The following is a 13,521-nucleotide window of genomic DNA, read 5'->3' as shown; positions in this document are numbered from 1 at the left end:
TGCATGATTAGCTTGGTAAGATTATATTTATTTTCTGTAAGTGTCTCTTTGCTTCATAAAGCAAGGATTCTGCATTTTTGGCTAAGGTGTTTGGGAAATTCCAGCTCAGCATCTCTAGATTTAAGGCATAGCCAAACTTCTTTCCATAGTGTCTGGAGCAGCACATGTACTGAGAGTCCCAGTGCCCTCTCTTTTCCCTGTTCTGTCTGCTCCCTGGTCAGCTTTTGTGTTACTGGGCATTGGTTGGAAACAGTTAGGGTAGTCATCTAACTACTTTGTGAGTAAGAACTTTAACATAAAATGCTTTTCTCTCTTGTCTTTCAGATAATGAGTATGTTTTCATTGACCTGGAGCAGAAGCTTAGCAAATACTTCTCAAAGGAATGGAAGAAAGAGACCAACAAAGTAAGAGAGGTGTTTAATTTCGGAGACTATGGCTTTGGTGTTGGGCTACTCACTAAAATGAAAGCTCTTAAACTAAGGTCCATAAAGCATTTCTTGAAGGTGGTCTGCAGAGTGCTGTTCAGCAGCAAGATGCTGTGACTTGTGTATGGTTGATGCAATTGAAAGAGCTAAAACAAACTCCTATACAACTTTATTTGAGCAATAGTAATGACATGGTTGCTGCTTAATTGCTGCAGGAGAGAAGGTCAGTTGGTCAGTCTTCCTTTTGAAGATAGGCTAGCCTGGGAAAAGTCTGGAGACCTCACTGTTATACGTAAGCAGAAAAACCTAGAATGACCTTGTGTGGCTTGAACCCTGCCCCAGCTGAAGTGAGGGAGAGGGCTGGAGCCATGACTTTCAGAATATACATGAAAGGACAGTGGAAAGAGAGGAAAGATTGGTTTGAGAAGAGCCTTAGTTCTTTGAGGCTAGCCAGTCTGGTCAAGGGAGGGAAAAACTGCAAGAAATAAAGACGAGCCTATGTAACTGTCTAGCACGGGTCATTTAGAGACATGATAATGCCTGTTCGAGTTTGTTATTACTGAAGGAGCTGCAGACTCGAATAAAGTGTAATGTATAACTACGTCCTGATATCTTAATTGGTGTGTTATAATTTTTTCCACTTTCCTCAAGGGTTTTCTTTTGCAGAGTAGGCACGCTTGCTGTTTCTGCTATGTACAGAACTTTGCAGGTTCCTAGTAAGATTTGAGGATCCCTTACCTAATACCATTTCTCCCAAATAAGCGCGGGTTACTTTGGAAGCAACCCCGAGCCACACGGAGAGCTGTCTGTCCCCCCAGAGAGGGTTTTCCAGGGCAGCTGTTTCACATAGTTCTGGCCACCTCAGTATGGGGTGTACTTTGTGGGTGCTGTGAGGCTGGGTTCTTGAAACACTTCTTACGTCTGGATAAATGTTGAGTCACAAAAGTCTCAAAAAAATCGCAGAAAGCTAAATGAGTTGCCATTGGCAGTACTGAAGCCTGAAACGAGTTAGACTATTGGACAGGGTTAGGAGACAGGAATTAAATTCCTATGAAGAGGCTTCAGGTGGAAAGCCTCATCCTGTTGATTAAAATAGTGTGACTCTGGACAAGATCCAGGAAAAAAAAAAAAGGTAAATATTTGCTTGATGATCAAGAAGTTGCCGTCAGTGTCAGATGCGCCATGCACAGTGAGATGGGTCCGGGCAGCAAAGCCTTGGAACTGTCTCTGTGAGCAGAGTTACCTGTACAAACGTTAGAAGTGAGCGCCAAAGAAGAAAAGATGAGAGAACGAGCTAATAAGAATAATTCCTTCTTCCCCCTCTCCTCCTGTTTAAGCAAGCCTGTAAGTCTGAAGGGGAGGCTGTAGTCAAAACAAGAGAACCCTTGCTGGCTCTCTTCGAACAGACATCTCAGAGGGGAAGCAGACAGCAGTGTCTCCCTTTGCTCCCCGGCTGCAGGAAGCTGCGAACAGCTAAACACGAGCCCTGCCAGACAAAAGGCAAGGAGTTAATATCGCGCTGGTGCGCCCCGGCCTCAGGCAGCACGGGCTGGCTGAGCAGCTCCTGCAGCACTGCGTGTGTCCCCGCTCTGATGTGGTGCGGAGCTGGGCTGCGTGGTTAACTCTGGGTGTGTGCTGGGAGGGCTGCAGCGGTACCGGCGTGGCGTGTTGCCTGCTGCCTGCCTGGCGCGCCGGGGAAGGCCACGTTAAACGTGCTGCGTTCAGCACTAACGTGTCCAGGGTGCTGCCGGGTGCTCAGCTGGGTCACTTGGGCCAGGCTGGGCATCCCCAGGCTGATCTGGGGCTCTTTTATACCTGGCTTATCCACCCATCCAAACTCTTCAGCTCTCCCTGGGATGTTTTGCCTTTCAGCCTGTTTAAATGTTTTATGGTGCCTCACTGATGTGAGCTTTGGGGATAGTCAGATCCTCCCCAAAACTGATGAAGAGCTAAAATAAGCAAATGAAAAGCAGTGTAGGGGACAAGCTTGAGAGAAGAGGATGTTACAAGGTGGAAAGAGGAATTTTGAATGCTGAACGTTATTTAACAAATCTTCTCTCTCTGCTCTAGGGAACAGAGAAATTCAGCCCTCCTTTTGTTGCATTCTTTAGAGTACAATACTATGTAGAAAATGGAAGGGTAATAAGGTAAGTTCACTTCTCTGGTAGTGCTTTATGTTTCCTTATTAACACTTCTTAAAAACTCAGCTTACATTTTTGTTTTGTTTTTGTAAGAACTACCCAGATTTCCTCACCGAACAGTGCATGTTTTCCCCCTGTATCACATTCCTTATCCCTAGGTCCCTGGGAGGATGGTAACTGCTTTCCCATCTGTGTTTAGAGAGCAGGTTGAATTACAGCAGTGTTGAAATATGGTTAACAGCCTTTGTTTGCATCTTTTGGTTGTATGAAAAGCATCAGATGAATATCCAAAAAATAGGTATTTATACTCCAGAGCACATGCTAGCAGTTCTGGTTCAGGTTTTTGTATCTGCACAGTGCTCTGTGCAGTCTGCTCCTGGAAATGGACTTTTGTAATAGGACAAAAGAAATGACTTCATAAGTTAAAGAGTTTTGCATTTGAGTGTGATTCATTCACGTGGAATACGGGCTGCACTCAAAACACAGCCGCACTGGCTGCATGGTAGAGAACAAAGGATGAGGTAGTTGAAAATGAACAACTGACAGAATTAATTTGCATCAGCACTGCTGGCGTGGCTGTGACCCCAGGGCAAGCCAAGAGCTGGGATAATTCAAGTAGATTAAAATCTTTACTTAATTTTTTGGCATTTGTTCTCATCTTGAACAAAGCTTTTTTTTTTTTTTCTTCCCTCTTCTTCCTCCCCCCACCCTATCCTCTCTTTTTGAATGCAGGCGAGTCTTCTGGAGTCTGTTTGGCTGTTCAGTGTTTTTTGTTTAATTTTGCTTTTAGGTACAAAGATTGCATAGCATTCTTCCAGCCCCTAAGTACATATCCTTTAGCATCACATGCAACTTTCTCTTGCACTAGTAATTTAATTGGACAGGTTTGTGGAGCTATGTAGAGGTAGTTACTGGGCCCCTTCAAACTACATGCATGTTTTTTTGAGCAGACTGTAGTGTCCAGCACTTTGTCTGTACATACACATCAGCAGCCTGCTTCCCCTCAGCTCTTACGAGGGTGTGTGTACACGTTGTTGGTGATACAAATGCGTTATCAGACTGTGCCTGTTTAGCAGTTTGAGGAAGAACACTAAAACAAGCCCAGGGCTCCTGCATCTTTTGATCTACCTTGCAGGGAATTAGCAGTTGAAAAGCACCTTAAGCCTAAGGCAAGGTGAAATGAAAAAGCAGTGCCAGGTTTAGAGGGGAAAGGAGGACAGGTGTGCAAGAAGCAGGACTGAGATCCAAGGGAGTTGATTCTCTTGACTGCTACAGGCTTTCCAGAAACACAGAAGCGCTTGATGTAGTCAGTCTCCAAAACAGGTGTGATATGATTTTTCTTTCATCTACCCTCTGCCCTAACTTCTTAGATCTCGTGCTCCTCAAGATAGAGACTATTGTTTCCCATGTCTGTACAATGCTTTGTGTGAGAAGACCTTGATCTTGGCTTGGGGTTTCCCACAGGCACTTAACTGTGTCATGGTGGCCTGGGCAGACATCAGGGATGCCAGAGTTTAAGCCCTTCTCTCTCAAGGAAGATGCGTTTGAGAGGCCCTATATTATCCTGACCTTTCTTCTTTTCCTCACACAAATCTGCCTTTGTGTCTTGCAGTGACAAGGTGGCAAGGCAGCTTTACTACTGTCATCTCAAAGAGCAAGTGCTCATGTCTCGGTGCAACCACAAAGAAGAGATCTACTTCCTGCTGGCTGCCTACAGCTTGCAGGCAGACTTGGGCAACTACAGGGAAGAGGTCCATACTGGGAAATATTTTGAACCTCAGGCATATTTCCCGCAATGGGTAAGTTTGAGAGGATCTTTCTGTCAACAAACTGCATGCAGCAGGAGCTATGTCAAGCTGGGACCTAGCTGCAGCCACACAACTTCCCCAGCTCCTGCTGACCTGCAAAGATCTGAAAGATCTGCACAACCTAAGCTCTGCGGAAAACCTCTGGGCCGCAATGCCAAGTATATGGCTCTTTGGTCCAAGCTCTGCAATGCTTACTTCTGGGATGGAGAGACCCAGACCCCAAGGAGTAGTAACTGATGTGCAGTGCCTCTGGTTCCTGCTTTGTCATTCATTTGAGGCTGAACTGTAGTTAGAGAAGAGGGAAGGGCCTCGAAATGGTTTTACATCCTTATTTGTAAGCATGTGTACATTGACTTGTGCCCTCCAAGACCTACAAATGGCTTGGAACACCAAGAGTTGCTTTTATTGTTGAATGAAGGCAAATTAGCTGAGAAACAAGAGTTTGAAAAAAAAAAAAAGTCTGTCAGAGCTGGTTACCTGCAGGGAGTTCTTCTCTTGTGGCGAAATGGTCAAGAAAACTGTTTTAAGCACTTCAGCATCCAGAACAATAGAAAAAGAAGCTAGCTATGTTATGGACACGTCCTTTGTTGATACCTGCTGGGGCAGGATGTTTCCCAGGACCTGGACGTAGCCTCCTCTGCAGCCTGATTGAGGTCTGTCACCTGCTTTGGGGATAATGTTCAGAGCAGTGGCAGGGGTTGTGTGAGGGAGCCAAGGCTGGCAGAGTCTGCAGGCACGAGTCCCAGCCTGCCTGCCGTGCAGTGCAGAAGCGCTCCTTTCTGTGCCAGCAGGTCTTCATCCTGTGGCCTTCCTTGCTACGGGGCACCTGGCACAAGGTAGCTAACAAAGGGCTGGAAAAATTGAGTCTGGTGCGTGCAGTTTATGGGGCAGTTAAGTCTTATCGTAGACCATTGCTCATCTGGCAAACATTGCAAAGGCCAAGGCAAAGCCTGGCTCACCTGCGTTGAGCCACAGCCCCAAGCAAGTATGTGGGTGATTTATCACTACAAAGAGCAAAACCTGGCAGTCACAGGGACGCCTCTCTCCCTGCCCCTGGGCTGCTGTGGGGGAGATACTCCTCCGCCAACATGTCCTTCTGCAACACGTGCTGGAGATCGTTGTTGGAGATCGTTTGGCCAAGAGCTGCCCCAAGCCTCCTGCTAGTGAGGAGAGGCAGTGTTGCCCCAGGGTGAGGAACCCGACTTTGAACTGTGGAGCTGTACTTCTTTCTGCTGATGTTGCACAGCTGATGGCATCGATGTTCTTCCCCGAGCCCAGCCTTCCTTGCGGGAGGGCAGCTTATTTGGCACAGCATGCAAGGAGAGCAGAGGTGTTACTCGAGAGAGTAAACAAGGGGCTTGATTTAAAATGGAAGTGGGAATTGGGTGATGGGGTCTGGTTGTTTTGGGGCAGGACAGGCTGCTTCTGAAAGGATGTTCACAGGTAGCTGGTGGGGTCTCATATTAAACACCCTGAATGGCAGGGGATTTTGTGAAGTGAATTCAGCCAACACTCCTCTTATTTGTCACTGCTACTCACAGCCTGGAAGGGGCCAGTCTGGCTGGGCTGCCCTGTGGTGTTGTATGGAGAGAACATGTGGCCAAGCACCGGAACTGGGCACTCATAGGGCAAGAGTAAAAAAAGGTCCAGTGCAGGTTTCTCTACTGCTTAGCAAAGCTGCATGCCTGCCAACCACTCCAGACAGACACAAAATACCTTGAGATAGTGTTACCCTCCCCTTTGACGATGGAAATGCTAAATAAGCCTAATGTGTAGTTTCTGGTCTTTAAAGTAAAAACAAAGCAAAACACACACAAAAAAAAGAAACCACACCAAAAAACCCCACAGCCATCTAGCATTTCTGCAGCGTTGGGAGATGTTGCTGCTGATTGTGTTGGCATGCAGAGCTGTATTTGTTATCTGCCCATAAGCATTTAGGGATGCCAAGAGTTAGGGAAACTAATTCCAGCACTTGAGAATGAAAAGAGCTGACACGAGCTCTGCAGTCTCTGTTACGATTTTACCATCTACGATCTCTTGGGAGACATCCGTATCATCGGAGCTGTTTTAAATGCTTATCCTCCAGGGAGGTAGGGGTGAACCTGGACTAACTTCTTGGGAGAATGCATGAACCTCCTCCACCTCCAGTCTTGGCTTTGCTGTTGATCACAGCTGCCTCTCGTGGGCTTCACTTGAAGAGTTGCTGACTTGTTTGTTTTCCTTGTGGTTTAGATAATTGCAAAGAGGGGGAGTGACTACATCTTGAAACATGCCCCAGAGATGCACCGAGAACAGCAAGGCCTGAGTGCAAAGGAAGCTGTGCTGAAGTTCATCAAGGAGTCCTGCTTGTTGGAAGATGTGCCTGTCCACTTCTACAGGCTGCAGAAGGTTAAACTAAGAGCTTATTTTAAACATCTTTCTCCTCTTTAATTGGGTGTACTGTTTTGTTTTTCACTTTCTGTCTAGTTGAAGAACAGTTGCCTCTGATTTGGAGAGGACAAACAAGTCTAAAATTTCCAGGCTGTGAGACCTGTCCCCATAAACAAGTTTACTTCCAATTGGTGTAGCTGGAACATTGTTTTGTTCCTCAGCCAACAAACTGGCCACAGGGATGGCAAAACCTAATTTTTGCTTTGTCCCTGCTTGTCAGTGTACTCACACCAGGGAAATGACTGAGAAGCTGCATTTTGGTGCAGCACATTGAAATGGCGACAGGAGGTCAGTCGGCTTTCACACAGACACCATGTAGTAACTGAAGGTGACACTGAGCTGTCCCACCTTTCTTAACCCCCTTCAACACCGTTGGAGTGCTGGGTATTTTTTCGGCTGTATTGTTTTTGGATTCCTTGATTGTTGCTTGTCCCTGAGTCTTTGCCTTTCCACCCAAGCCTGCTTTAACCAGATTTGCTTCACTCTGATGTGCTAAGAGTGTAGTCTAGAAATAGGACTGAAGAGAAGTTTTGTATTCCACCTAGGCGAGTGAAACCTGCTCTAGCAATTAGGAATTTCATGAACTTCTTTTCCGAATGGAGATACTCTACCTTGTCAGACTCATGATTAAACTTCTTGGCTGTTTGTGCTCGGTCAGAATTCAGTCTGGAAGGTTTCTGCCTCCTTTGACCAGACGTGGCAGCTCTAGTTACTGCAGAAACACAGAGAAGAGCCTTGCATTTTCCGAAGGATGAATTCCAGTTTGGTTTCCAGTCTAGGGTTAGTTTCAGTCTTTAACAAACTAGCTGCTACCCCTACCTCTGCTCTGTCCTCTCTGTTTGATTCTAATGCTGTTAATGATGCAGTCATAAGCGGGTTGGTCACACTCAAATGCCATAAGAAATCCAGCTGGCAAGACATGGTATAATTTATATCTGAAGGCACTGGGGCTGTGAAATTGGTTGCACTTAATATCCAAACTTGCGTCTGACTTGACTCCACAATGTGCTCTTCTTCCTGCTGCATGACACAAGGGATCTCGTGGCGAGGCATCCTCCTCCTAGGTGACTCCTGGGCCACAAAGCTCCTGATCAAGTGCACAGCGGTGCCAGGCAAAGGTGTTGGAGATTTCAATAGCAGTCACTTCTGTCTTGCTCCCTCCTTGTGGCTGCTGCTGGGGCTGGGGACTCTGAAAGAAAACAGGCAGTGCTGAGCACCATCTCCCTCCTCCAGACCAGCACTGATTTATTAAAGCGCTTTGCCTTTAGGAGGCAGAAAGCATTTCTTAGTGACTTTCAGCTGGAGTTCTGCTGGACGTGGGTGTTAACAGAGGGTGAGGTAAATGTGACAGTGTGAGGCTTGTATCTTGACAAGCCAGGTGAGAAAGTCTTGGAGTGAAGTTTGAGCTCCATGACTCCAGAAATTTTTACCCAACAATTTTCTTCCCTCTGCTCCTCCTAGTAAGAAAAGTTTGTGTTCCCCGCTGACTCTGCCATGCCAGTAGAGAGATTGAGTGAACTGGTTCTGGACAGTTTGGGGATTTTTGGTTTTCAGTCTTTAAGCAAAGGAATCTCCTAATTAGAGAGAGATTATGTGGTATGAAGGTACAGCATGAGGAAAAACAAGGCAACTTTCCAGTTCAGCCTTAAGCACTTAAAACTGTTCCCAACACTGAGATGAAAAGGTTAGGAGGAAAGTCCTGCAACTTTGGGCATTGATTAGCTCGCTCCTGGCAAACGTAAACCTGAGGTCCAGCACGTCCCAGGGTGAGAACAGCTGTGCTGCGGTAAGGAGAAGGGACAGACATCGCTTCTGTTTTGGGCTCTCTGTCACCTGGAGAGCGAGAGACGTGAATGTTTGTGCAAACAGCAGAGATGGCGTGTGGTAGTAAGAGTCTCTTACAAATTGCCTCTGGGAACAGTAATGGTCTGTGCCCTCAAATCACTTAAGCTGCAGGATTCCCTCTCTGGGGCTGTTTGGGGTATGTGCTGCTGGTGAAGAGCTGGAGACTGCCAGAACAAGGGGATTTGTACGTGTTTCTGATCTCAGAATTTTTCAGGGATCAACAAGACAAGATGCTTGTTAGAAACAATAAAAAGCAAATGAGCTGATGGCATCTGTCTGATGAGCAGTCCTGCTACCTCTCTTGCAGTAGGTGCCAGAACAAGAGCGTGGTCTTTGTAGATTAACCTTTGACTCCAGGCTCTTCTGTCCTTTTAGGATAAGAAGGAGGATCGCCCAACAGTTATCCTGGGCCTGACCCTTAGAGGAATGCACATCTATCAGGTAACAGACTGCCATGAAAGCCTTCTGGTGTAGCATTAACTCTGCCTAGCTCCCCTGTCCTCCCCCCACCAGCACTCCTCTGCCTCCCCTGTGAGCAGCAGGCTCCGCATATCTTGCATTCTTGGTCGTTTGCAAATTCTTTGCACATCGCTGACTCCACCCTGTACCTGCCAGTTCCTGTGTCACCCCGAGTTTGATGTGTTGCAGGAGGTGAACCACGTTCGTCAGCTCCTCTACGACTTTCCCTGGTCGCACATCGGGAAGCTGGCGTTTCTGGTGAGTGTGACAGAACGGATGCCATCTGGCAGCGAGCTGCCCACCTGGGACCTGGCGAAGCTGTCGGCCTGCCCAAATTGCCATGTCAAGTCCTGTAACTCATACGCACAAGACCGCGGCTACCTCAGTTAGCCACGTGGCCAAAGACGTGTTCTTGCTCACTCACTGGCATCTCTCCTCTTTATGCAGGGGAAAAAATTTGAGATCCAGCCAGACGGTTTGCCCTCTGCACGGAAACTAGTTTACTACACAGGTTGCCCCTTCAGGTCACGGCACTTGCTGCAACTCCTCAGCAACAGCCACCGGCTCTTTCTGAATATCCAGCCAGTGTTGAAGCAGATCCAGAAACTGGAGGAGGCTGAAGGTATGTGGCAGAAGAGCAGGTGGCTTTGGTAAGGGGAAGAGTACATACAGTATGTTAGGCTCTGCCATTGCTTCACAGTGGCTGCTCTCTAACTAATTAATGGTGTTTCTGCCTTACTGGGTAGACGGTGATGAAGTAGAAGTGTTAGATTTGTTTCACGTTCATTACTGGAAAGTGTTTATGGTTTCTGCCTTGCCTAGACTGCGATCAGAAAATACTGTATATCAAATATCAGTACTGGGAAAGCCTCTCCCTTTAAGTAAGAGGGGGTCCTTGCTGTCTGTACTCTGAAGTTGTGCACGTTTGACACACACTTCTGAAAGGAAGTAGTTTTGAATAGAAAGCTTCCCATTGGGATAGTATTTTCTTGTGTTCAAGCAGCAGTCAAAATTATGAGCCTCTGTCTTAAATCTCTAGTGCCTCTTTACTGTATGGTGTATGCAATTTAGTCTGTAGCATCCAGCAGTTAAGGGTTTGTTTCTGGCACCTGCAGCTCCTATCTGAGAGCAGATCAAAACTCCTAGAATTTGTCCTTTCTGATGGGGGGATCCACTCCATGTCCATCTTGTCAACTCCAAGGAGTTTACATCCATCTCTGAAGTGGTGGCCCATGGTTGCGTGGAATCACTGTACGAGGCAAGGTGGCCATTGGTTTCATCCACCTTGGTTATTTCTGTCTTTTCCTTCAGTGGGGTTATAGAAGTGGCCTTGAGCTGTGTGGGAACAACTAGTGCCATGTGCCAGCAACCTTTACAAAGGCTCACTAACCAAGTGCGTGTGGGCAGAAGGCTCAGATTGCTTTCACAAAGCTTTTGCATTCTTCAAGTCCCTTTTTGGTGACCCTTTGTAGTTCACTGTTTGGTCAGATAGCAACATGGCAGTGCTTGTGATAATTGCAACTAAACAGGTTCAGTATTAAAAATGTTGCCAAAAAATATCTGCAGTCAAATTGAGATCTACCGCTTCTCTTGCTTGGCATATATCCTGCCACCTGATTAGCTGCTATTTGTTTTTCCTGTTTGGTAGTGGCCTTCTTAGAGGCTAGCTCATGTGAGCACTCGCTTCTCCTGGCTTTGTCCTTCAAAGAACAGATTTCCGTCTTCTCAGAAGGCTGAGGCATGGCAGACAGCAAGGCTTCCTTGGACTTGTGCTTCCTTAGAGCTGCTGCCCTGTCCTTGTTGGCATTTTGAAATCCTGTTCCTTGCCAGACACTGTCAGGAAAGCTCTGCTAACATTTTGTTGCCTGCAATTCAGCGCTTAAATAAACATCTTACAACATTGTGGTAATACCTGGGGACGTGATTCAGGTGCCCAGACACAAGTGTTTGAAGTGCCCTGGTACATCCCCCCTGCCTTTTAGCTTCCACTTCGGGTGGGACAGATTTCTTCTAAATTGTTTTGTATCTCCTAGCTTCTTGTGGATTTCTTGTCCACCTTCAGCGTGCTTCTTTTCGGGTAACAGAAAAGCCATGGGAGAAATCCTTAATAAATGTCAGCCATGGAGATCCCATTCTTAGCTGTCTCCACACATTGGTGACTCTCTTGAGAAAAAATTGATGTATTCTGTTTTAAAGACTGAACATTTAGGTTAGGTAAAGAATTCCTGCTTTTTTGCATTTCCTTCCTTCTGGAAGACAGTATTTTCTGTATCATAACCGCCTCTAGCCGCTTGTCCTAATTCAGCAGATACTGGTTTTACTGTAAGGATGACTGTAGTTCTGTTACAACCAGCGGGGGACCCCAATGTCTGTAGAATAAGTCTCTTCATTTATTTGTTCAGTAGCTGCAGCCATTGTTTCTTCACCATCAGGTTGTGCCAGTCCCAGAACTTACCAGTTTTGTTACCCTTCCTTCCGTCTTGCTTAAAGTTTCCCCTGCTTTCTCTCCTCTTTCTTCCTCAGAGAAGAAGCGCTACCGGGAGTCCTATATCAGCGACACGCTGGACATGGACCTGGACCCGTGCGACAAGAACTCGCGCGGCAGCGGGAGCAGCGTGGGCAGCCGGAGGGATAACCGCCTCTCGCGCCAGTCCACGGGGAGCCACGGCAGCTCTCACACCTCGGGCATTGAGGCTGACTCGAGGCACCGAGTGTCAGTGGAAATGTCGGTGGATGAGCCCTTCGGCATCGACCGAGTGCACAGGAAAGAGAAATCCTGCAGCTCGACCATCAGCTACGGTAGCTCTGGCATTGACAGTGGCAGTAAAGGGAGGGCTGAAGATGACTCTCAGGATGATGGTAAGGAATTTGGAGATGCAGAGCAACTTCTAAGCCTGCTTCTGCTCTCTGCAGGAGAACGGAGTGTAAGAAAACGTGAAGCAACTCGGAGCAGAAGTGTAATGCTAACCCTTCTCCTGCCACTCTTTTCCTCCTAGATCTTGAGCTGGCAGTAGATGAGCCAGAGGAAGTGCCTGTAGATGAGCCTTTAGAGAGAGACCAGTTAGAGGAGACCACTGTGGAAGAATCTGTTGAATCTCTTCCTCTAGATGCTGATAGCTGCCAAGGTGAGATGGCTTTCTGCTTCTGTTGAGTGCTTTTCTTGAGGCTGTAGCATCAGGAAGATGTTTGGGCAGTAATCTGAGAGATCTAAGAAAGCTGTGTCTTCTTCCAAACGAAGTGCTAGTGCTACTTACTGTCCTACCGCAGCAGTATTTGAAGTCAGCTCCTCTAGAGGTTAAAGGCCAGCACCTTATATTGTACAGTATTACTTTCCCCTTTGCTCCTCAAGGTCTCCCCTTTCCTAGTTTAGCAAGTTACTGTGTTTATACTCAGTTAACGACAAAAAGATAACTGAGGCAAACCTTTTGTAGTGAAGGATTTAAAATCTTGTATACCACAAGACAGCCAAGGGGTTCAACCACAGATTAATGGGCAAGTTGCAGGAATTAATAGTTCAAGTTTTGTGGCTTATGTTACGGGGAATGCTAGACAACGGGTTCATGCAGAAGCTGTCTGGCCTTAAGACATACAGGCTTTGTAGCAAATCAAGATGGGCAAATATGGGACAAGTAGGTGAAAAGCTGTTTTCTTGTGAGCTTTTAAACGTTGCTTCTTAGGGACAAAAAGGAGTATTTGTGAGCAAAACTCTCAGAACACTGAGGGTGCTTAGTGATGTATGCTCATATTTGTAGGATAGCGCTGTCTGAATGTAGCCTGTGAGAACAACTTCCCTTTTCTGCCAATAAAAACTCAAACCTGTAACACTTCTTATTTCCTCCTCCTTTGCAGCTGTAAATCAGGAGTCACTGTCTGTGGTGCAAGTCACACTAATAAAAATGAGAGGTCAAAGTGTGGAGTCCCTTCATCAGGTAAGGAGTGGTGCTCAGCAGGAAGGCCTGTGTGCGGGCGTTGAACCAAAGTCTAGTGTAATGGAGACAGCTGTAAATCAGGTGAACTTGATAGGTCTGTGTTTGACTGATTGAAATGGTGTAACTGAAAACAGCTGTTGGCCAATGACTGCTGTTGGGAGTAGGATGAGAGCAACATTTGGGTCCAGAAAAGTACTGAGAGGTTTGGAGCGACCAATGTGGAAATCTTGCAAGCCAGCCATCATCTGCCGTAGGCTTCCAGACAGGAAATGGAAAATAAACCACTTGCAAATTTTCAGCACAACGTAGAGCCAAGACCATCCATGCAGTTTGGATGTGGGTTGCAAACTTGATCATCTTCCTGCTCCTGAAGCCAGAAGGAGCTCACATCAGAGCAAAACCAGATGCTCAAGCTCTAATTGCTATCATTTGTGTGATTATACTATGTGTATGCTGAAGTCTTTGTTGTCAACATTTTATTTTC

The 13,521-nt window shown here is 46.6% G+C and overlaps 1 protein-coding gene across 4 annotated transcripts in view; it reads left to right on the top strand.

Annotated features, from left to right (window-relative positions):
- Positions 1-13,521, top strand: part of FRMD1 (FERM domain containing 1) — a 39,675-nt gene that overhangs the window by 21,432 nt on the left and 4,722 nt on the right. For all 4 annotated transcript variants that reach the window (XM_083830033.1, XM_083830034.1, XM_083830035.1 and 1 more), the window contains 10 exons: positions 325-404; positions 2,496-2,572; positions 4,179-4,365; positions 6,607-6,762; positions 9,025-9,090; positions 9,298-9,366; positions 9,556-9,730; positions 11,632-11,967; positions 12,105-12,233; positions 12,958-13,037. In XM_083830033.1, the coding sequence (XP_083686159.1) occupies positions 325-404; positions 2,496-2,572; positions 4,179-4,365; positions 6,607-6,762; positions 9,025-9,090; positions 9,298-9,366; positions 9,556-9,730; positions 11,632-11,967; positions 12,105-12,233; positions 12,958-13,037 (1,355 nt within the window). The remainder of the gene's footprint in view (positions 1-324; positions 405-2,495; positions 2,573-4,178; positions 4,366-6,606; positions 6,763-9,024; positions 9,091-9,297; positions 9,367-9,555; positions 9,731-11,631; positions 11,968-12,104; positions 12,234-12,957; positions 13,038-13,521) is intronic.

The sequence above is a fragment of the Anser anser genome, assembly GCF_964211835.1.
Source record: "Anser anser genome assembly, chromosome: 3".
Classification (NCBI taxonomy): Eukaryota; Metazoa; Chordata; class Aves; order Anseriformes; family Anatidae; genus Anser; species Anser anser.
Note: the sequence above shows the minus strand (reverse complement) of the source record. Positions and strands in the feature narration are given on the sequence as shown.